At 41.4% G+C, this 24406-nt stretch overlaps 1 protein-coding gene and 1 long non-coding RNA gene across 2 annotated transcripts in view; one reads left to right on the forward strand and one right to left on the reverse strand.

Annotated features, from left to right (window-relative positions):
* The window catches only part of MYO5C (myosin VC), a 106788-nt gene extending 88138 nt beyond the window's left edge, over positions 1-18650 (forward strand). Inside the window, exons 37-41 of the mRNA XM_033190095.1 lie at positions 1371-1521; positions 2191-2473; positions 15839-16013; positions 16848-16928; positions 18203-18650. Coding sequence (XP_033045986.1) covers positions 1371-1521; positions 2191-2473; positions 15839-16013; positions 16848-16928; positions 18203-18355 — 843 coding nt within the window. The 3' untranslated portion in view covers positions 18356-18650. The remainder of the gene's footprint in view (positions 1-1370; positions 1522-2190; positions 2474-15838; positions 16014-16847; positions 16929-18202) is intronic.
* The window catches only part of LOC117070646, a 30750-nt gene continuing 7801 nt past the window's right edge, over positions 1458-24406 (reverse strand). Inside the window, exon 3 of the long non-coding RNA XR_004431992.1 lies at positions 1458-2449. This is a non-coding gene — a long non-coding RNA (uncharacterized LOC117070646). The remainder of the gene's footprint in view (positions 2450-24406) is intronic.

The following is a 24406-nucleotide window of genomic DNA, read 5'->3' on the forward strand; positions in this document are numbered from 1 at the left end:
TATGAGACATTAGTAGAAGAATGCCTTATTCAGCACTGTTTTATGATCCTTTCTTTGCCCTCTTCAGCCATGTATAGAATGTTCTTTTCCCTGTCTTGACTGCTTTTTCAGTTACCATATTTTTATTTCTAAAATCTCTCTTGTTCCTTTTCACCTCTGCCTCTTACCACAATGTCCTATTCTTTTTTTTCTCTCTTTCTTTTTTGAGATGGGGTCTCACTCTGTCACCTAGGCTGGAGTGCAGTGGCATAATCTTGGATCACTGCAGCCTTCGCCTCACGTGTTCAAGCAATTCTCCTGCCTTAGCCTCCTGAGTAGCTGTGGCTACAGGCATGCACCACAATGCCCAGCTAATTTTTGTATTTTTAATAGAGATGGGGTTTTACCATGTTGGCCAGGTTGGTCTTGAACTCCTGACCTCAAGTGATCTGCCTGCCCTGGCCTCCCAAAGTGCTGGAATTACAGGCGTGAGCCACCATGCCCAGCCCCATAATGTCCTATTCTTAATTTTTTCTTTTTCTTTAGTCTCTTTGAACATGTTAAACATATTCCATTAGTTCACTTAGGCTACTATAACAAAATACCGCAGGCTGGGTGGCTTAAACAAGAGATTTATTTCCTCAGAGTTCTGGAGGCTAAACATCTGAGATCAAGGTGCCAGCATGGTCACTTCCTGGTGAGGGCTCTCTTCCTGGCTTGCTGACAGCCACTTTCTCCATCCCTGTGTCCTCACAGGACCTTTCCTGGGTGCATGGGTCAGGGAGAGGGAGAAAGAGGGCAAGCTCTCTCTGGTGTCTCTTCTTATAAGGACACCAATCTTATTAGATCACACCACTAGCCTCATGACCTCATTTAACCTCATTACCTCCCTAAAGGCCCCATCTCCAAATACAGCCACACTAGGGGGTTAGGGCTTCAGTGTATGATTTTTAGGAGGGCACATTCAATCCATAACAGACACTTTAAAATATTTCAACTTTGTACCCTATAATTATCAGGTTATGAATCTCATTTATTGTATCCACTTACCTCTTTGTAGCAGTTTGTTTCCTTGGATGCTCTGCAGTTTTGTTTCATTTTCCTATACAGCTCCCATGGGCCTTCTATGAGTTTTTCCGCTTAGTCTGTAGGTTCCAGGGACAATGTAGGGAAGTGGGTGGGACAATGATAGTGTGGCAGACTGGGATCATATAGGAAATCAGTGCAATTTTTCTCTTATAGAAGGTACATCCTACCCCAAGCATCATGAACTCATTTGATATAAATCAGACATTAAGTTTTAAGGTAAAAGAGTTATAGTAGCTGATTATTATATTAATTTCCTACATGTTTGTATTATTCTAATATTTTATGTTTAAAATTACTTTTAGGAATTCATGAAGCATAATAGTCCACATCAGAATAAGAATTGCTTGAACAATTTTGACCTTTCAGAATACAGACAGATTCTCAGTGATGTGGCTATACGAATATATCATCAATTTATTATCATAATGGAAAAGAATATCCAACCAATAATAGGTAAGAAGAGAATTGATGACCAAAAAATATTTATAGTAACATTAAGACTTTTTAAAACATAAACTTGGTATGTGTAATGTGTGATTATGTGTAACATTGTTTAAAAAGTCAAGGAAATATAATCATGTAAATACCTACCTTTTAATTCTTTGCTTGCTTAAAATGATTCCATAAATAATAGTACGCTGTTGGTAACTTTCTTTCTATAAGGATGATTTACCCTGAAGGAAAAAACTTGGGGAAACTTCTACTACTGCTATTATATGTGGTACTTCTACTTCTTGGCTTAGCCAAGTATTTTTTAAATCCTAAAGCCCCATTCGAATTCTTGTATACTTTCCTTAATTTCCTGAAATTTAAATACTTTAGGCTTTAATGCCCAGTCCATGAGTTGTCACGCTAACCGGCTTTCTTTCCTGTGAAGCTGAGAAACGTGCTGCTTCAAACCTAGAAGACGAGCGGCAGCCCCGCTGGAAACAGCCGTCCATTCCTACCCCCGACACACACCCTGCTGTCCCAAACCCTTGATTCTTTTGCTTTCTCTATCACAAGTACATTCACCGACTCTTGTAGAAAAATGTCCCATCTCCTGAAACAAACAGAAGAGCGTCGGGAACGTTCCGTGTGTGTCTCCTGGCGTATCAGCACAGCCTCCCTGTCTCTCCGCAGTGCCAGGCATGCTGGAGTACGAGAGCCTGCAGGGCATTTCCGGCCTGAAGCCCACAGGCTTCCGGAAGCGCTCCTCCAGCATAGACGACACGGACGCCTACACCATGACCTCCGTCCTGCAACAGCTGAGCTACTTCTACACCACCATGTGCCAGAACGGCCTGGACCCCGAGCTCGTGAGGCAGGCGGTGAAGCAGCTCTTCTTCTTGATCGGAGCGGTCACGCTGAACAGCCTCTTCCTGCGTAAGGACATGTGCTCCTGCAGAAAAGGGATGCAGATCAGGTAAAACTCATAAACTGCCACTCACGCAGAGAGGCCGGCGGAAAGGATACTCTTAAAGACCGAGGCCGTACACGCCTGACCCTCCTTGCTGTGGCGTCAAACCCCTGTTTAGACCTTACTGCTGTAGGGATATTCGAGTCACCCTAAGAACCCCAGGATGCTGGCGCCCAGGGCCTACTCCCCTCGCGCCACACCCTGCCAATTTGATGCGCTGGCCTAGGCGCTTTAACCGGGAACCAGTAAATTTTTATCTTAAATTCTGGCCCTTTAGGGTGGTCATGCATTCAACCAGTAGTGACCAGCTTCTCTGAATAGCACTGCCAGGTGGAGAACACAGGAAACAAGGAAAAGTCGATATGATCCCTGCCTTTGAGAAGCTTCAGAATAGCTAAATAATAATTGAAGGCAACTATGATTAAATCACAAACAAGTGGTGCAGGAAATGTATCAGAGAGGAGAGATATTGCAGACGGAACAGTTGGGGAAGCCAGAGAGTTGTGCCTTGAGTGATAAAGGAAACGGAGAAGAACGTTCCAAGCAGGAGAAATGGTCAGGGGCATTGTGGGGAGTGACTGAGAACCCCTGCTCAGGCTGCTTGTGGAGTAAGCAGAGGCTGGTGTGGGGAGCAGCAGGACCAAGGTAAAGAGGTAGGTTGAATCCACACTGGGAGGGTCTGGAATGCCAGGCTAAGGCATTTGGAGTTCATCTCGAAGACTTGGTAATCTAGTTTTGAGGTGTGTCTACTATCTCTTAATTGAGAGACCATGGTCCCTGAGCTACTATTTGAATTAACACTGATCAAGTGATTGGAAAACACGTAATATAGGATAGATATTTAAGTTTCTTACAGTGTGTGCAAAAATTTGATACCTGTATCTGTTATGAGAACCTGGGGTAGTGATGATGGTAATGATGTAAGGGAAAGTGACAAAGAAAGTATCTGTCATTATGCTACGTGAAATAAGCCAGGCACAGAACGACAAACATCAGATGTTTTCACTTATTTTGTGGGAGCTAGAAATTAAAACAATTGAATTCATAAAGATGGAAAGTAGAAGGATGGTTACCAGAGGCTGGGAAGAATTGTGGGGGGCTGGGGAGAGGTGGAAATGGTTAATGGTTACAAAAAAGATAGAAATAATGAATAAGACCTACTATTTGATAGCACAACCGGGTGACCGTAGTCAATAATAACTTAATTGTATATTTTTAAATAACTTAGAGGCTGGGCGAGGTGGCTCACGCCTGTAATCCCAGCACTTTGGGAGACCAAGGTGGGTGGATCACCTGAGGTCAGGAGTTTGAGACCAGCCTGATCAACATGGTGAAACCCCTCTCTACTAAAATTACAAAAATTAACTGGGCGCGTGGTGGCACGCGCCTGTAATGCCAGCTACTCAGGAGGCTGAGGCAGGAGAATTGCTTGAACCCCGGAGGCAGAGGCTGCAGTGAGCCAAGGTTTCAGTGAGCCAAGATCACACCATTGCACTCCAACCTGGGCGACAGAGCAAGACTCCGCTCTGTTTTGCTCTAAAATAAATAAATAATTAAAAAGATAAAATAACTTGGAGTGTCATGGATTGTTTATAACTCAAAGAATAAATGCTTGAGGAAACGGATACCCTATTCTCCATGATGTGCTTATTTCACATTGCATGCCTGTATCAAAACATTTCATGGGCCAGGCACAGTGGCTCACACCTGTAATCCCAGGACTTTGGGAGGCTGAGATAGGCAGATCATTTGGGGTCAGGAGGTCGAGACCAGCCTGAGCAACATGGTGAAACCGCCATCTCTACTAAGCATACAGAAAAATTAGCTAGACCTGGTGTTGTACACCTGTAATCTCAGCTACTCATGAGGCTGAGGCAAGAGAATCACTTGAACTGGGGAGGCAGTCATTGCACTGAGCCGAGATCACACCTCTGCACTCCAGCCTGGGGAACAAAGCAAAACTCCATCTCAAAAAAAAAAAAAAAATTTCATGTACCCCATAAATACATATACCTCCTATGTACCCACAAAATTTTTTTTTTAATTTAAGTATCTTAAGTCAAAAACTAAATGAGAGGCGTCCCTTACACCTTTTTAGCATTAGTGAAACTTTGGAGTTGGAGTCAATCCCCATAGACCATTCCCACAAATTCCCATGACAGCAGGGCGTGGTTTTCAGATAGGAAGGGGTATTCCGAAGGACTAGTCTTTGCAGATCTTTATGTCTTCATTGAGAAATGAAAGACTTATGTTTATTTCACAAGCTCCAAACAGATATCCTGTAGTCCTCTGTAGCTGGTTTCAGCCCTAAAGTCAAGTCACATCTTAATCTCAATTCTCACTCCATCAGTGAATCCCCCAAGACTGAGTAGAGACATGAATGAAAAGGATCATGAGGGAGACCCATGACTGTAGGTCTTAGAACAACTTCTTTGAGGACAAACACATGCCCCCCAGGTACCTAGTACTTTTTCCCTTCCACCAGGTGGAAGTGGCCATCAGAGAAGTAATACTTTGATAGTGTTTTGCTCTGAGGAGCACGTGCATTTTAGTCATTTGGATATTTGTTAATTGTCTGCCATAGCAGGACCTACAAAGAATTTGCAGTGGCTTTACAATGAAAACATAAGCAATAAAATAATAAAATATGAACGCAAGTAGAAAACTAGAACCGGCCGGGCATGGTGGCTCACACCTGTAATCCCAGCACTTTGAGAGGCTGAGGCGGGCGGATCACAAAGTCAGGAGATTGAGACCATCCTGGCTAACACAGTGAAACCCCATCTCTACTAAAACTACAAAAAAAATTAGCTGGGTGCGGTTGTGGGCACCTGTAGTCCCAGCTACTAGGGAGGCTGAGGCAGGAGAATGGCGTGAACCTGGGAGGCGGAGCTTGCAGTGAGCCGAGATTGCGCCACTGCACTCCAGCCTGGGTGACAGAATGAGACTCGGTCTCAAAAATAAAAAAGAAAAGAAAATTAGAACCAAAGAAAATTAAAATGTACATAGCGGGCAGAGTAGCTTGAAAACTGGCTCTGGGCTTCCTGGCTGCCAGGACAAAAAGCAAAACATGATCAGCTCTTTAGTTTTATTGGGTATTATGAAGCAGAGTGATTCCTGGGAAGATACAAAGATTTTTTCCTAGTACCTAATTATTTTTTGTTCCTAGTCACGAATCACAAAAATAATGCCTCACATGGAACATTATCTCATAAACACCACACTAACATTTTTACAGCAATTTCCATTGTGGCTGCTTTGCCCAGTGTCTCATGGAGACAGTTCTGTTAAAAACTACAATAATGCAGGCTGAGGAGATCTGGGAGAATAGGAAAGGCAAGGATTTGAGTGTTGAAGAACAAGTCAACAGACCAAGAATTATAGAAATGAGCAGATGGTGAAATGATGGAAAACTGAAGGCAGAATATGAACAGCCCCTTTGAATGAAGCATGCCAGGAATGATGGAAAAATTGGTTAGAAAGAGAGTGGAATGCTAGGGTGAGAAATGCATGGTTTATTTTTATTGTTTGTTTGTTTGCTTGTTTTGAGATGGAGTCTCACTCTGTGGGTGAGTGCAGCGGTGCACTCCCAGGCTGGAGTGCAATGATGCAGCCTCCGCCTCCCAGGCTTAAGTGATTCTCCCACCTCAACCTCCCAAGTAGCTGGACCCACAGGCGAGTGCCACCATACCTGGCTAATTTCTTGTATTTTTGCCTAAGACAGATTTTTGCCATGTTGCCCAGGCTGGTCTTGAACTCCTGAGCTCAAGCCATCTGCCTGCCTTGGCCTCCCAAAGTGCTGGGATTATAGGCTTGAGCCACCGTACCCAGCTGAGAAATGCATCAGCAGAAGCAGCCACTACAGCTTTTTTTCTTCAACAGGTTTGAGTTATGAATTCAATTGCTTTAATAGCTGTAGGACTCTTCCGGTTATATATTTGATCTTAGGTGAGTTTTGGTAGTTTGTGACTTTTCAAAGAATTGATCCATTTCATCTAATTTGTTGAGTTTACGTGCATAGAGCTGTTTATAATATTTCCTTGTCATCCTTTTAATTTCTGCAGGATTGGTAGTGATATTTGTCTTTCATTCCTGTTACTGGTAATTTGTGTCTTCTGTTTTTCTATTGGTCAGATTTGCTAGAGGCTTATTAATTGCATTGATTTTTTTCAAAGAACCAGTTTTTTATTTCATTGATTTTTCTTTTATTTTTTTGAGGTGGGGGTGGTCTCACTATATTTCTCAGGCTGGTCTCAAACTCCTGGGCTCACGTAATCCTCCAGCCTCAGCCTCCAAAGGAGCTGAGACTACAGGCATGTGCCACCACACCTGGCTAATTTTTAGAGATGCAGTGTCTAGATATTGCTCAGGCTGGTCTTGAACTCCTGCCCTCAAGTGATTCTCCCACCTCAGCCTCCTGAGTAGTTGGGATAACTGGCATGAGCCACCACACCCAGAATTTTTTTGTTTTTAATTTAATTGATTTCTGAGATTGTCTTTGTCATTTCAGTGCTTCCACTTAGTTTGGATTTATTTTGCTCCTCTTTTTCTAGTTTCTAAAGGGAGAAGCTTTGATTATTGACTTTGAGAACTTTATTTTTTTCTAAGCATTTAATGCTGTACATTTTTCTCTTAGCACTATTTTAGCTCCATCTTACAAATTTTGATGTTTTCTTTCTATTTTTGTCCAGTCCTAAATATTTTCTAGTTTTCCTTGAGGCTTACTGTTTGACCCACGGATTATTTAGAAGTATGTTAGCTTCTAAGTGCTTGGAGACTCTCTTCTTATCTTTGTTTTTGAGTTTTGGTTTAATTCCATTATGGCCATAAAACATACTTTTTCAGTGAAACTCTTAGAAACAGAAAGGAGAATGGTGGTTAGGGGATTTGGGAAGTGAGAAAAGGAAGTAGCTGTTCAATGAGTATAGAGTTTCGGTTTTACGAGTTGAAAGAGTTCTATAGATATACTCTATAACAATGTACATATAGTTAACATTACTGTACTATAACACTGGATAAGATGGCAAATTTTATGTTATACCCTTTTTACCGCAATTAGAAAAATATCTCAATGTGCATACAGGTTGAAATGTACCATAGATTTTGATACTGAAATGGAACCTGTATGGACTTACCATTCCATCTTGCCTGGGACTTCCCCAGTTTTACTTTAAAAATAACAATCTCTAAATAGTTTTACGTTTTTTAAAAAAGAACATACTTTAAGGCCAGACACGGTGGCTCATGCCCATAATCTCAGCACTTTGGGAGGCCGAGGCGGGCAGATCACGAGGTCAGGAGTTCAAGACCAGTCTGGCCAACATAGTGAAACCCTGTCTCTTCTAAAAATACACACACACACACAAAAAATTAGCCAGGCGTAGTGGTGGGTGCCTGTAATCCCAGCTACTCAAGAGGCTGAGGCAGGAGAATTGCTTGAACCCAGGAGGTGGAGGTTGCAGTGAGCCGAGATCGTGCATTCCAGCCTGGACTACAGAACGCGACTCCGTCTCAAAAAAAAGAAAAAGAACATATTTTTTATTAAACTCTTTTAACATTTGTGAAGATTTGCTTTTATGACCAAGAATATGATATGTTTTTGTGAACATTATACATGCAGTTGAAAAAAATATGTAGTCTACCCTTGTTGGCTGGAAGGTTCTGTAAACATCAATTAGACTCAGTTTGTTGATGATACTGTTCTACTAGTTCTATTAATTACTATGAGGAGTGTTGAAGTTTCCAACTGTAATTATGAATTTGTCTGTTTCTTTTCTCAATCTCTCAGTTTTTGCTTCATGTATGTTAAAGCTCTCCTGTTTGGTACGTACACATCAAGAATTGTTATGTCTTCTTGGTGAATGTATTCTCTTATCATTATGTAGTGTCCTTCTTTGTCCTTCTCTGGTAATTTGCTTTTTCTTTTTCCTTTTTTTTTTTTTTTTTTGAGGCAGAGTCTCACTCTGTCACCCATGCTGGAGTGTAGTGGCGCAATCTTGGCTCACTGCAACCTCCACTTCCTAGGTTCAAGTGATTCTCCTGCCTCAGCCTCCCAAGTAGCTGGACTACAGATGCATGCCACCACGCCCAGCTGATTTTTGTATTTTTAGTAAAGACGGGGTTTCATCATATTAGCCAAGACGGTCTCAGTCTCTTGACCTCATGATCCACCTGCCTCGGCCTCCCGAAGTGCTGGGATTACAGGTGTGAGCCACTGCATCTGGCCTCTCTGGTAATTTTCTCTGCCTGCCCCAAAGTCTACTTTGTCTGAAATTAATATAACCACTATAATTTTCTTTTAATTAGTGTTTCCTTAGTATATATGTTTGCCTATCCTTTTCCTTTTAACCTACCTATATCATATTTGAAGTGAATTTCTTGTAGGCAGCAGATATTTGCATCTACTTTTTTTTTTAATCCAACCTGACAATCTATGCTGCTGCTTCTTTGTTTTATTTTTAAAGTCAGAGTCTCACTCTGTCACTCAGGCTGGAGTCCAGTGGCATGATCATGGCTCACTGCAACATTGACCTCCTGGGTTCAAGCGATCCTCCCTCCTCAGCCCCACAAGTAGCTGGTACTACAGGCATATGCCATTTTTGTAGAAACAGAGTCTCTCACTATGCTCAGGCTGGAATCTATGCTTCTGAACTGTGACATTTAGATCATTTTAATGTAACATAATACTTATATTTAGGACTACCGTTTTATTAGTAATTTCTGCTTGTTCCTTCTGGTTTTCACTTCTCCATTTTCTTTATCTGCTTCTTCTGGGTTATTTGAAATTTTTTAGTATCCCTTTCTAAATTATCTGGTTTTTTTTTTTTTTTTAGTATTATGCCTTTGATCTTTTTTTTTTAGTTGTTGCTCTAGGGATTCCAGTATATATACTTAACTTTTCACAGTCTATTTAGAATCTATATCTTACCACATCAAGTGGAATGTAGAAATCTTACCATCACATAGGTCCCTTTAGCCTCCCTACTTTATGTTGCAGTGGTCTTATATATTAGATCTACATACATCAAAAACTACACCATACAATATTATAACTTTACTTTTCAGCCATCAAACATATTTTAAAGAATTCAGTAAGAGAAGAATAGTGTATTATACTCAACCAGGTATTTACCATTTCTGTTGTTTCTTCATTCCTAATGTTCCAAGTCTCATTTTTTTCCAAATCTCATTTTGATGTAATTTTCCTCCTGCCTGAGGAAAGTATTTTAGTATACCTTTTAGAGCAGTTTCATTGGCAATAAATTCTTAGTTTTCTTTCAGTTGAAAATGTCTTCACTTTACCTTTATTCCTAAAGGATATGTTTGTAGGATGTAGAATTCTGGATTGACAGTTGTTTTCTTTCACCATTTAAAAAATGTTTTACTTTTTTTCTAGCTACTGTGGTTTCAGATAAGAAATCCATAGTCATTTGAATTATTCTCCATAAATAATGCATCATTTTTCTCTGATTGCTTTTAAGATTTTTTTTTTCTTTTTCTTTAGTTTTCCACAGTTTGTGATGTGTCTGGGTGTGGATTTCTTTGGGTTTAGCCTGTTTAGAATTTCCTGAGCTTCTTGAATCTGGCCATTCACCAAATTTGGTACATTTTGAGCCACTATTTTTTCAGATATTTTGTCTGCATCATACTCTTTGTCTTCTCTTTCTGGAACTTCAGTGAACCAACTGTTAAAGACTTTTCATTATTGTCCCACAGGTCCATAAAATTCTGCTCCTTTTTCTTAGTTCTTTTCTTCTGTGCTGTTCAGATTGGATAATCTCTGTTAATCCTTTCAAGTTCACTGACTCTCCTCTGTCATCTCTATTCTGCTAGTAAGCCCGTTCAGTGAGTTCTTTTATTTCTATTATTATATTTTTCAATTCTAAAATTTCCATTTGTTTTTTCTTTATATCTTCTGTTTCTTTTCTGAGACTTTATATCTTTTGATTCATTACAAGAGAGTTTGGCTTTACTTTTTGGAGTATTTTTATGATGACTTCTTTAAAGTCTTGGTCAGATAATTTGAATATCTGTGTCATCTCAGTGTTGACTTCTATTAGTTGTTTTGTTTAATGTGAGTTGAGATCTTTCTGGTTCTTCATATGCCAATTTTGAATTGTATATTGGATATGTTTAAATACTGTATAATGAGACTCTAGGTCTTATTTTTTAGTTTTTATTGGGTTTTGTTTTTGTTTTTGTTTTTTGTTTTTTTGAGACTGAGTCTTGCTCTGTCACCCAGGCTTGAGTGCAGCGGCCCAATCTTGGCTCACTGAAACCTCCATCTGGGTTCAAGCAATTCTTGTGCCTCAGCCTCCCGAGTTGCTAGGATTACAAGTGCCCACCACCATGCCTGGCTAATTTGTGTATTTTTAGTAGAGACAGGGTTTCACCATGTTGGCCAAGCTGGTCTCGAACTCCTGATCTCAAGTGATCCACCTGCCTCAGCCTCCCAAAGTGCTGGGATTACAGATGTGAGCCCCCATCCCTGGCCAAGACCCTAAGTCTTTAAATCATATGGAGAATTATCAAGGGAACCCACCCCCGATGGTTAACATGGGTTCTTTTCTATTTCCTATGCATCTCGGCTGGTTTGAGAAATAAAGGGAAAGAGCACAAGAGATAAAAATTTAAATCTGGGTGTCCGGGGGAGACATCACCTGTTGGCAGGTTCTGTGATGTTCCCCGAGCTGTAAAACCAGTAAGTTTTTATTAGCGATTTTCCAAAGGAGAGGGAGTGCACGAATAGGGTGTGGGTCACAGAGATCACATACTTCACAAGGTAATAAAATATCACAAAGCAAATGGAGGCAGGGCGAGATCACAGGACCACAGGATGGTGCGAAATTAAAATTGCTAATGAAGTTTCGGGCACACATTGTCATTGATAACATCTTATCAGGAAACAGGGTTTGAGAGCAGACAACCTGTCTGACCAAAATTTATTAGGTGGGAATTTCCTCATCCTAATGAGCCTGGGAGCGCTACAGGAGACCGGAGCTTATTTCATCCCTTCAGCTTCGACCGTAAAAGGCAGCTGCCTTAAGGGGGCAGTCTATAGACTACCCTCAGGGCGCATTCTCTTTCTCAGGGATGTTCCTTGCTGAGAAAAAGAATTCAGCGATATTGCTCCTATTTGCCTTTGAAAGAAGAGAAATATGGCCTGTTCCATCCGACTCATCGGTGGCCAGAAGTCTTATCTCTCTTGTTCCCTGAACATTGCTGTTATCCTGTTCTTTTTTCAAGATACCCAGATTTCGTATTGTTCAAACACACATGCTCTATAAACAATTTGTGCAGTTAACGCAATCATCACAGGGTCCTGAGGCAACGTATATCCTCCTCAGCTTACAAAGAAGATGATGGGATTAAGAGATTAAAGTAAAGACAGGCATAGGAAATCACAAGGGTATTGATTGAGGAAGTGATAAGTGTCCATGAAATCTTCACAGTTTATGTTCAGAGATTGCAGTAAAGACAGGCGTAAGAAATTATAAAAGTATTAATTTGGGGAACTAATAAATGTCCATGAAATCGTCACAATTTATGTTCTTCTGCCACGGCTTCAGCCAGTCCCTCCGTTCAGGGTCACTGACTTCCCACAACAGAGAATGTTGATATTTTCACCAGGTGGACAATGCACTTGGGTCCAGACTGCAAGTTCTGACCATCTTCTATGTTTTGTGGTTCTCATGTCATTTCCATGTGTAAGGGTTTTGTAGTGCTCTTTGGGTCCGTTTCATATATGTGAAAAACAGTGGCCACCTTGGAACTTGGGTAATGGTATGTTTCATAGTTCAGTTCTCAAAGTCTGTGTATGCTGTTTAGGGTCAGATTCATGCATGGGCTCAGGGATAAACCCAGGAGTTAATAAAGAACTTTAACAAACTGCTTTTCCCAACTTTCCTAGGCTCCTCCCTTTCTGTGGCATTCCTATTACTTTCTGCCCCCTTTTTGGTGCTTCAGCTAGAAAACTGGAGCTTTCCTTGACTTGCTCTGCCATGTACTTTCTGCAGATGTCCCCATCTGGGGTCAAATGGTGAGGGCAAAGAGAGAACCTTGAATCACAGATCCTCCAATTGGAAAGGAAGTTTCCCTTCTCTTCGAGTTTTAGGTTCCTCCTGGCCTCCTTTGCCACCACTGCTGTCGACATGGGATCGGAATTTGAGCATGAAAGAGTAGAGAAAAAGGAGAGGGAAAAGGTAGGGCATTGAGCATTAGGAGGCCCCTTTACAGCTCCTTGAGCTAGCACCAGAGAGCTCCCCCTGGAGGTCTTTGTTAGCATTGATGCCCACCTTTGAGTTTCAAACTGTGGCGAGTAGAGGCCAGTGAATAGCAGAGGGGAAAAGTGATGATCTCACTTTTGACTTGGAAGTACTTCAAATTCTGGTGATCTTCCCCAGTACACCTGCTACTATTTACTTTTCCAAGTCCTCAAATAGCTGCCCAATGCATTCCATCCAGGCTTTGTAGCTGCGTTCAGTGGGACAGACAAGATGGAGTGTGGACAAGTACTCCATCTCACCAGGAACTGGAAACCCACTACACATCTTTGAGTGGGAGAATTAATATGCTCAAAATTCAGATTTTAGAATAGACTGCGGCAGTATTTGAATAGGGTGAATTAGAAGGGCTGAGATGGGAGCCCCACGAAACCTGTAATAAAAACTAAAAGGGCCAGGCATGGTGGCTCATACCTGTAATCCCAGCACTTTGGGAGGCCAAGGCGGGCACATCACGAGGTCAGGAGATCGAGACCGTCCTGGCTTAAACATAGTGAAACACCGTCTCTACTAAAAATACAAAAAATTAGCCAGGTGAGGTAGCAGGCTCCTGTAGTCCTAGCTACTTGGGAGGCTGAGGCAGGAGAATGGCGTGAACCCGGTAGGCAGAGTTTGCAGTGAACCAAGATCATGCCACTGCACTCCAGCCTGGACGACAGACCAAGACTCCATCTCAAAAAAAAAAAAAAAAAAAAAAAAAAACTAAAAGTAGGCCGGGCACGGTGGCTCACGCCTGTAATCCCAGCACTTTTGGGAGGCTGAGGTGAGCAGATCACAAGGTCAGGAGTTTGAGACCAGCCTGCCCAATGGGGTGAAATCTATCTCTACTAAAAATACAAAAATTAGCTGGGCATGGTGGCCAGCACCTGTAGTCCCAGCTACTCGGGAGGCTGAAGCAGGAGAATCTCTTGAACCCAGGATGTGGAGGTTGCAGTGAGCCGAGATTGTACCACTACTCTCCATCCTGGGCAACAGAGCGACACTGACACTCTGTCTCAAACAAACAAACAACAACAACAACAACAAAAAACCTAAACAAAAGTAATAAGAACTCAAAACTAGTGGGACAAAAGTAGCAATGCAAAAATGGGGGATAGTGAGAACCAATGCAAGATACGTTATCTCATACCCACTATCCTATGGAATAACATTAATTCAGCATCACTGTCCAAATGTTACATCCAGAAAGAAGACCCACATGGGGCATTGCTAATCCTTAAGGTCAGAGCTGGGACTGACTTTATTTATTTTGAGAAAGTCTCACTCTGTCACCCAGGCTGAAGTACAGTGGCACAGTCTCAGCTCACTGCAACCTCCGCCTCCCAGGTTCAAGTGATTCTCCTGCCTCAGCCTCCCGAATAGCTGGGATTACAGGCATCCACCACCACACCCAGCTAATTTTTTGTATTTTTGGTGGAGACAGGGCTTTGCCATGTTGGCCAGTCTGGTCTCGAACTTCTGACCTCAAGTGATCAGCCTGCCTTAGTCTCCCAAAGTGCTGGAATTATAGGCGTGAGCCACCATGCCCGGCCCAGAGCTGGGACTGACTTTAGAGATCACTTTATTCAACACTCAATTTTTTTTAGCAGTTTCATTGGTATGTAATTTGTATACCATACAGTTCACCTGTTTAAAGTATGTAGTTCAGGCCGGGCACAGTTGCTCACACCTATAATCCCAGCGCTTTGGGAGGCTGAGGTGGGCAGATCGCTTGAGACAAGGAGTTCAAGACCAGCCTGGCCAACATGGTGAAACCCTGTCTCTACTAAAAATACAAAAATTAGCTGGGCATAGTGGCAAGTGCCTGTAATCCCAGCTACTCAGGAGGCTAAAACAGGAGAATCGCTTGAACCTGAGAGATGGAGGTTGCAGTGAGCTGAGATTGGGCCACTGCACTCCCGCCTGGGTGATAGAGTGAGACTCCATCTCAAAAATAAATAAGTAAAGTGTATAGTTCAATCTTTTTGATATATTTACATAGTTGTGCAACTATCACTGTAATGCAATTTTAGAACATGTTCATCCCTCCAGAATGAAACATTATACCCATTAACAGCCACTCTCATCCCCCACCCCAACTCCCTACTCCGCCCAGCCTAGGAAACCATTAATATGTTCTCTTTCTCTGCAGATTTTGCCTATTCTGGACATTTAAAAATAAATTGAATCATAAAATGTTACCTTTTGTGGATGGCTTCTTTCACTTACGTAATGTTTGGGAGGTTCATCCGTGTAGCAAATATCAGCACCTCATTCCTTTTTATTGCTGAATAATATCCCATTGTATGGATAATGCCACAGTTTGTTCATTCATTCATCAGTTGATGGATATTTTGGGTTGTTCTCACTTTTGGGCTATTACGAATAACGCTGCTGTGAACATGTGTACAGGGTTTTGTTTGGACATGCTTTCACTTCTCTTGAGTACATATCTAGGAGTGGAATTGCTGTGTCATATGGTAACTCTGTATTCAATTTTGAGAAACCACCAAACTGTCTTCCACAACAGCTGTACCATTTTACGTTCCCACTAGCAATGTTTGAGGGTTCTCAACACTCTCATTGTGCCCGGAGAGGTTGATTAACTTCCCAGGCTCACACAGTGGATTGGTAGGACTAAAACCCATGCCTCTTAACTCATAAACCTATGTGGCAGTTAGTGACAGAAATAAGAATAAAAACTGCAGTCGACTGAAAGAAAACCTTCACTAATTGAAAGATTTCTACCAATTCAGGAAAAAGAAAACTGTTTTTTATACTTATGGAAGTCTTCTCTTCAGATATCACTGTTTCTTTACTTTAATCAATTTTCACAATTGTATTTCGTAAGTGATTGCAATCACTGTTCTTTGCTCAGATTGTCCCCAAAGTCTATAGCTGTTCTGGCCCCTCAGCCTAGACCACCGTGAGTCTTAGAACTCTGGATTAGGAGAGCTCATCATCAGTCCAGCTCCCTCATTTTGCAGATGAGAAACTGCTGAGCTGTGGTCTTAAGGATCTCAGCGAACTCTGGTACCCTCTTGGGACACACAGGGGGATCTAGCACCCTTCCCTAAAGTGTTCTCTGTTCTTCTGCCGCTCCCTCCAGGTGCAATATCAGCTACTTAGAAGAATGGCTTAAAGATAAGAATTTGCAGAACAGCTTAGCAAAGGAAACTTTGGAGCCCCTCTCTCAGGCAGCCTGGTTGCTTCAGGTCAAGAAGACCACAGACAGTGATGCTAAGGAGATCTACGAACGCTGCACCTCACTGTCTGCTGTACAGGTGACCGGGCTTGTCTAGTGTCTCCCTGGCTCTTCCCTGACACATCAGTGCAGTGGGCATTGCCTTTCTTGGCTTAGCCCGCTGTGGGCACCCTGATTCTGTGTGTTCTCTTGGGATCATACCTGTCACCCATGGCCCACCCTTTCATCTATAAATATTTATTAAATACTAACACTAGGTCTTAAAAACATAGAAATGGGCTGGGCGAGGTGGCTCACAGCTGTAATCCAGCACTTTGAGAGGCCAAGGTGGGAGGATTGCTTGAGCCCGGGAGTTTGAGACCAGTCTGGGCAACATAGCAAGACGCTCTACCAAAAAAAAAAAAAAAAAAAAAGAAAGCTGGGGGTTATGGCACAGACCTTTGGTCCCAGGTACTTAGGAGGCTGAGGCGGGAGGATCTTGTGAGTCCAGGGCTTCGAGGCTGCAGTGAGCCAAGATCATGCCACTGTACCCCAGCCTAGTCAATAAAGGGAGACCCTATGTCAAAAATAATAATAATAATAATCACACACATACATACAAATGTCTGCGATGCATTCCCTGCCCATTAAACTCACAAATGTATATGTGGAGGGGTGGGCATGTGGGAGGTGGGGAGGCTGAAAGGGGCTCCTCTTACTGTTGTCTGATTATCTTATTTGCCTTTGCTCCCTATGGCACTTTTCTCCCCTTGTTTTCTTTTCTTGGAAATAGGTAATATACAGTTCCTGAGCCAAATTATAGGCCAAAAGAACCACCAGTGCTTCCCAATGGTTCCCAATAACCAGAACCATTGTTTTATGAACAGAGTTATTATTTTGCATGGTCTAACACCATGTTCTGTACTGTTTGCAGATCATAAAGATCCTTAATTCATACACGCCTATAGATGACTTTGAGAAGAGAGTGACTCCATCCTTTGTTCGCAAAGTACAGGTGAGATTCTTAAGGATGTGCCTTTTAATTTTTATCTCCTAACTATGGTATAAGATGTTGATATTTAATTAACATTACAGAAATCCAGGATTAAAGTACATTTACCCACATACACAAATGGAAGGCACCTAGCTCAAAGATAAGCAGGAAATTTTCCTGTGAAATTTTCAGAATCCACCTTAGTCCAGGTGGGAAGGGAATGAAAACACCAAAACCATGATTCCCATGCTGTATTCTGTCAATATATCTTATTTCTTACTGATCTTTGAATACCATGCAAGTGGGCAGAGGCTGAATGGAAACCAAGATGATTTTTCTTTTATAATCATTTGTATAACCATTTTTTCTTATATAATCCCTAAAGTTTCTCCCCTAAGGAACTCTAGGGCAGCAGTTCTCCAAGTTTGGCTCAAGGATCCCTGGGAGTCCTTGAGATACTTTGAAGAGGGTCTGCAAACTCTTCCTTTTTCTGAATACATACCTGTGGATTTTCTAAATAGGTATCTGTGGATTTTCTAAATAGATACCTGTGGATTTTCTTCGTGTATTTCAACCAAGATAACGTATCACAACAGATTGAATGCAGAAGCAGATATATATGATATATTATATATATGATGATATGGCATATATATTAAAATATAGCATATATAATATATGGTTATATATGATATATTAAGTCAGACATTAAAGGGATTTGCAAAAATAGAAAATACCACTTCTCACTAAATTTTCTTTGTTTTGGAAACTTATGTTTAACATGTATTGAGCTTATTTTAATGAATTAATGAATCATTTTAATTACTAATATGGCAAATACTGATAGTTATACCCATATACACAAAAGCTTTTGGGGCCTCGGTAATGTTTTAGTATAAAGCAGTCCTGAGACCAAAAAGGTTGCAAACCCATGAATGAAGAAGAAAGATGGGTTCAATAAAAATGTAATACTTGAAATCTACTCATGTTTGACCTTAGAATTATGCCATGAGAATAGATTAGAATAGAAAACAGATTTATGGTCAGCTCATCCCATGGGAAATTAACTTCTGAAGTGAAACAGGGCTAGTTCATTGTTCATGAGAGCTGATCTGGAAGCCCTGGATAGCCTTTGGAATTGTGCTGTTGCTAAAAAGCTCTCATGTATGTCATTTCACATGATGGTGCAAGGAGTTCTCCACTAGAGACAGTTGTGTTTTGCCTTGACTTTCAGGTAGCAGTAAAGCAGAACGTGTTAGTTTCCCTACTCATTTTTCCTCTGATTCTGATTTCAGGCTCTCCTAAATAGCCGCGAGGATTCATCACAGCTGATGTTGGATACCAAATATCTCTTTCAAGTCACATTTCCTTTTACCCCCTCTCCACATGCTCTGGAAATGATTCAGATCCCCAGCAGTTTCAAGCTAGGCTTTCTGAATAGGTTATAGCAGGAGAAAAAGGCAATGCACTTTTTCCTCAAAAGCTAAGTGAAGATTCAGTATGAGGGATGTGGTTTATTAATTGGCAATGGAAATTGGAATGTGATTTAAGGAAGAAAATAGACTTTTTTCAAATGGACCACATCATCTCTCACTCACAGTGACAGTGCTGCTGCTGTAATTTTGTAAGAATTCACATACACCAGCTGTCGTTGGAAAAGCCATGTCTCACTCTCAAATCTCAGCTGGTTTTGACTGAAATTCCTGGAGGGCTCATATTTTCTTCCACATGCCTCTTGATCTGTCTGTGGCAGGGCTCATATTTTCTTCCACATGCCTCTTGATCTGTCTGTGGCAGGGCTCTACCAGGAAGGAGTGAGATCTGGGGACACAGTGGCTTCCAAGTTTTCTAAGGTTCATGTGAAGCCTGAGTACATTTACAAAGCTGCAAGTGGATTCCAGGGCTCAGTCTTCCAGGAAATAATCCCATTTGGCCACCATGGCCTGCCAAGAGCTCTCTTGCCCCATGCCTGCTGGGGACGGAAGGTTTTCATGAACTCGTTTTACTGAAAATGCCCCGCATTTAGAAATGTTTATTTTAGAAAAATTAGCCAGGCATGATGGCGGGCGCCTGTAGTCCCAGGTACTCAGGAGGCTGAGTTGGGAGAACAGCGTGAACCCGGGAGGCAGAGATTGCAGTGAGCCGAGATCGCACCACTGCACTCTAGCCTGGGCGACAGAGCCAGACTCCATCTCAAAAAATAAAAAAAGGTTATTTTAGACCCTTCTAAATTTTTTTTTTTTTTTTTTTGAGACTCCAGAGTCTAGCTCTATTGCCAGGCTGGAGTGCAGTGGTGTGATCTCGGCTCACTGCAACCTCCGCCTCCCAGGTTCAAGTGATTCTCCTGCCTCAGCCTCCTGAGTAGCTGGGACTACAGGTACACACCACCATGCCCAGCTAATTTTTGTATTTTTAGTAGAGACGGGTTTCACCATATTGGCCAGGATGGTCTTGATCTCTTGACCTTGTGATCCGCCCGCCTCAGCCTCCCAAAGTGCTGGGATTACAGGCGTGAGCCACCGCACCCAGCTGACCCTTTTAATTTTTAAGAGAGTGTTCAATCTGAGATGAATCATATGAAGTATTTTTATGTGTATATCTATTTTAAACTAATATATTATTAAAGCGTAATTGCCATGCCATTTATCTTCTCTGAAAGAACTTTTCTTCACATCTTACCTGCCAACATATTCACCATAATTTTTTTATTTTTTAATACCTTTCATACAATAACTTTAAAAAAAAAAAACTCAGTTTAAAAAGGCAACCTAAATTCTTTTCTCTCTCTAATCAGCATTTCAATGTATTTATTTTTTAATTTTCTCCAAAAGTAACTAAAAAATTATATCGGACCCTCCTTTTGAGAAATCTGTTTCCCAAGTTTTATGGGAACTGGCTATTTCTTGTCCCAGCACACCTTCTCATTGCTTCCTTTCAGAGCCTAAACCTCGTTTGATAAGCACTCCTAGTCTCTGGCCTGGGGGCCCAGTGCTGTTGTGTTGCCAACCCAAGAATCCCAACTGCACCTTCTGCGTCTAACAGTCACGGGTGATAGCTGTGATTCTGTAATACAGACTGGTGGCTTAGAGGTAGCAATAATACAGGACTATGAAGCAGTATCACCCTGCTAATATGTAATAATATCTTTTCATATTATAAGTGATTGAGTTTAGTTCATTTCAATACATTGTACATGAAACAATGAAAAGTAGAACTTTGTCATACTTTAATCAATAAAATTAATTACCAAATGAATTGGGTCAGATTCTTTCATTGCAAGGAGATGACATGTCTGTTAACTGCACAAGTTTTATGCCTTTCTTTAGGGTCACACTGAAAGATGCTAGAATCTTTACAGAGCCATAATATCTCATTTAAAGTATATTAAAATGTGTAGAAAGGAAGTAAACATGTCATAGTGCTGGCTCAGGCTGTGTCTCCAGGATGCTTCCACACTGGCAGAATGAGGGGCTACTTGGCAGAGAATTGGCTGGATTTCTGATCCCGAGCTGTGACCTCTATGCCCTTTCCAGACCTTCCCCACCCCATGAGGAGCCATCACAGTTAATTTTCGGCTTCCATAACTCAGGATTTATGCCTCTTTTGTAGCACTTACGCTGGGCTGGAAGCCAAAAATGCTGCCCACTTCCTCTGTAGGCCCGTGAGCCCCAGAGGGCAGGTACCACATCCTCTGCATCCCTGCCTTCATCCTACTGCCAGTGAGGTGGGAGAGAACTGATGGAGCCAAGTCCTGTTGGAGGACTGTGTGTGTGGCGGGGAGTCAACCATGGGACAAAGTAGGTCATGTTTGGGGACAGGGAGACCTGTGGAGGCTGAGGAGTTTATGTGTGGAAACATGGGGAGAGGGAGGCACTCACCCCACAGTCTTGATCAGTTCTACAAAGCTGACAGTGGCAAGGAGACCAAAATAGAGAAATGTTAAGAACATGCGGCCCAGGTGAATGTGAGGCCTGCTCAGTGAGTGGGCACAGACACAGAGGTCAAACCTGCCAAAGTCTCCCTCCACAGTGGGGCTGGGCAGAAAGTTCCAGGGGTGAGTGAGGGATGCAGATGGCAGCGCGTGCCCAGCAGGGAGCATGGAAGTGCAGTGGAGGAAGAAAGCAAGCTGAGAAGCACTCTTGAGAAGATAAGGAGATTAACCGGTGGGAGAGGTGCTTCACACCTCAAGCTGCGTGCCAGTCCTCACCTCTCACCGTCTGCTCTGTGGCTCCCAGTGCTGACTCTGGAAGGTACGTGCGTGCTGACATTCACTTAAAATACTCCAGCTTTTGAAGTGCTCGGAAAAGCATCTAGATGAGTACAGGCCACAGTGTTAGCAGGTCTTTGTGGTGGGAGCATGGGTGAGGGGTTTTGTTGCTGTTAATCTGTAAAATCTAATTTTTCTACAATACACATGAATTTATTTTGAAATAGTAAAGTGTTTTTTACATTAATAGTGGCATCAGGAAAGAGATTAAGCATACTTAAAATCACTAAGTTTTAAAATTTGATCCAGGTGACACATGACAACATAAGCCTCTGAGTACAGCTTATGGGGTTAGAAAAAGGTTTTTGACACTGAACATTTTGTAGTTATAAGTCTGAGATACATCCACATTGTTGTGTGTATCAATTTGTTCTTTTTTACTCTGCTCATTTCACAGTTTAGTCTACAACTGGTGAACATTTGGGTCTTTCAAGTTTAGGCCTTCTATGAATAAAGCTGCTGGGACATTTATGTGTGTGTGTGTGCGTGTGTGTGTGTGTGTGTGCGTGTGTGTGTTTTTAAGGAAATAAGCATTATTTTCTCTGGCATATGTGCAGGAGTAGAATTGCTTGGTCATAGAATATATCTGTTTCACTTTATTAGCTCCTACCAACCAGTTTTCTACAGTGGTTATACCAACTTACACTCCCACCAGCAGAGAAAGGCAGTTCCAGTCTCTGTATCCTTGCCCACACTTTTGTGTTGTCAGGCTTTTTAAGTTTCCTGATGCGTAAGTAGTTATATCACACCGTAGTTTTACTTTGTATTTCTTTGATGACTAATGATAATGAGCACTTTTTTATATGTTTATTGACCACATAAGTATCCTCATTTGTGAAGTGACTACACAAGCCTTTTGTCCATTTTAAAAATAATCTTTATTGAGATATGATGTCCACATGTTTTGTTTCATGTTTTAAAACCCATCATTTTAAAACATATACTTCAGTGTTTTTTTAGTTTATTTACAAGGATTTGCAACCATTGTCACTAACTCCAGAGTATTTTCATCACCCCAAAAAAGAAATCCCATACCCCTTAAGCAGCCACTCCCAACTCCCTCCTTCCCCCTTATTCTCTCTTCCCTCCACCTCCCAACTACTCATCTGCTTCCTGTCTCTATGAATTTGCTGATCCTGTACACTTCACATAGATGAAATCATACAATATGTGGCCTTTTGTGTCTGGCTTCTTTCATAGGATAGCGTTTTTAAGGTTGGACCATGTTGTAGCATGTGTCAGAACGTCATTCTTTTTTGTTGCTGAATAGCAGTCTACTGGAGGGATAGACATTTTGTTTATTCGTTTGTCAGTTAGTAGACACTTGAGTTGCTTTCACTTTGGGCTAATAATGCTGCCATGAACATTTGTAGGTGTATTTTTTTCTTTTTTCCTTTTTTTTTTGAGACAGAGTCTCCCCGCGTTGCCCAGGCTGGAGTGCAGTGGTGTGATCTCAGCTCACTGCAACCTCCATCCCCTGAGTTCAAGCGATTGTCATGTCTCAGCCTCCCAAGTAGCTGGGATTACAGGTGCCTGCCACCACGCCTGGCTAATTTTTGTATAGTAGAGATGGGGTTTCACCATGTTGCCCAGGCTGGTCTTGAACTCCTGACCTCAGGTGATCTACCCACCTGGGCCTTCCAAAGTAGTGGGATTATAGGCGTGAGCCACCACACCTGGCCAGTGAACATACATTTTCAATTATCCTGGGTATATATCTAGAAGTAGGATTGTGGGGTCATATGGTAACAGCTGTATATTTAACGTTTTGAATAACTGCCAAACTGTTTTCCACAGCTGCACCGTTGGAAAATGGCTACCCCACTTTACCTTTCCACCAGCAATGTATGAAAGTCCTTTTGTCCATTTTTAATTGAGTTAATGAAGCAGTATTTTAAAAGTAAAAAGTGGATATACCTTAAGTATCCAAACACAGGAAGTTGGTTTAATAAATTATGACACTCCATAGGACAGAATAATGCTGAATCTATTACCAAAAAAGGTAGATCTATAAGTGTTAACAGAATATGTTAGACAAAGAAAGCAAGTAGCCCTATTTGCATGACTACCAAAGCTGTAGCTATGTGTTTGTGCCAGAAAAGTCTGGAAGAATAAACAACAAACCAAATAAGTGCAGTGAAAATGCAGGGCATGTGATGGGGGATTCAAGTTTTACTTTCTCATCTTTGGTATTGGTTCTTTTTAAAATAAACATGTATTTCTGTGGTAATTTTTAAGCCATATATTTAGGTAAAACAGATATCAAAAGCAGTTTGTGCTTGGCATAAGGTTATTAGGGGAAGGTTTGAGAAGTTCTATGAACTCCTACTGGAAAGCAACTTCATGTCAAAATTTGTTAGATGGGGCATTTTTGTCTTGTCAAAATGTTCATCGAAACATTGGCTCTAGCTGTGAAAAATTCTCTCATCATAAAAAGGATTGTTGACAATAAGTACAACAGAAAGTACTAAAATTAAATTTAGCTCATGATATAAATACTAAGTGAAAAACATCAAGATATAGAAATATAATCAGCATACATGAACAGTATGACCTCAGTGGCCTCAAATCTATTCTTGCATACACCAAAATGTAAAAAGAAGTTTCTCTGAGTCATGGGATTATAGGTGATTATCTTCTTCTTTATATCTTTTTCCCCCCAAACTTTCTACAATCATATGTATAACATTTACAGTTTAAAATGCTTTAAATTTAGTTTGTAGCTTGCCCATGTTTAACCAGTGAGGTCTAAAATGCTAGCTATGTGATATGACTTAAGGCCCATATGACTCAAAAATTGGAGTGTCGGTTAAAAAAATGGTGTTTTCCAGGAATATGCAGTGACAGGAAGATGAAAATGCTATTATATAAGTTAAAGTAGTATATGGCATACAATTCCAGTTTTTAAAAAAGCACACACATATATGCTTATAAAGATACTAGAAGAAAACAAAATACCAACAGGTCAGTTATTTGTTGGCATAGGGCATGTAGGCAATTACCTTCCCCTTTTTGTGTCCTTCTGTTTCCAGTTATTTATTCACTTATTTGACATGGAGCCTCACTCTGTCGCCTAGGCTGGACTGCAGTGGCGTGATCTCAGTTCACTGCAACATCTGCCTCCTGACTTCAAGTGATTCTCCTGCCTCAGCCTCCTGAGTAGCTGGGATTACAGGTGCACACCACAATGCCAGGCTAATTTTTGTATTTTTTGTAGAGATGGGGTTTCCTT

This window comes from Trachypithecus francoisi, unplaced genomic scaffold (genome assembly GCF_009764315.1).
Source record: "Trachypithecus francoisi isolate TF-2019V2 unplaced genomic scaffold, Tfra_2.0 Lachesis_group3, whole genome shotgun sequence".
Taxonomy (NCBI): Eukaryota; Metazoa; Chordata; class Mammalia; order Primates; family Cercopithecidae; genus Trachypithecus; species Trachypithecus francoisi.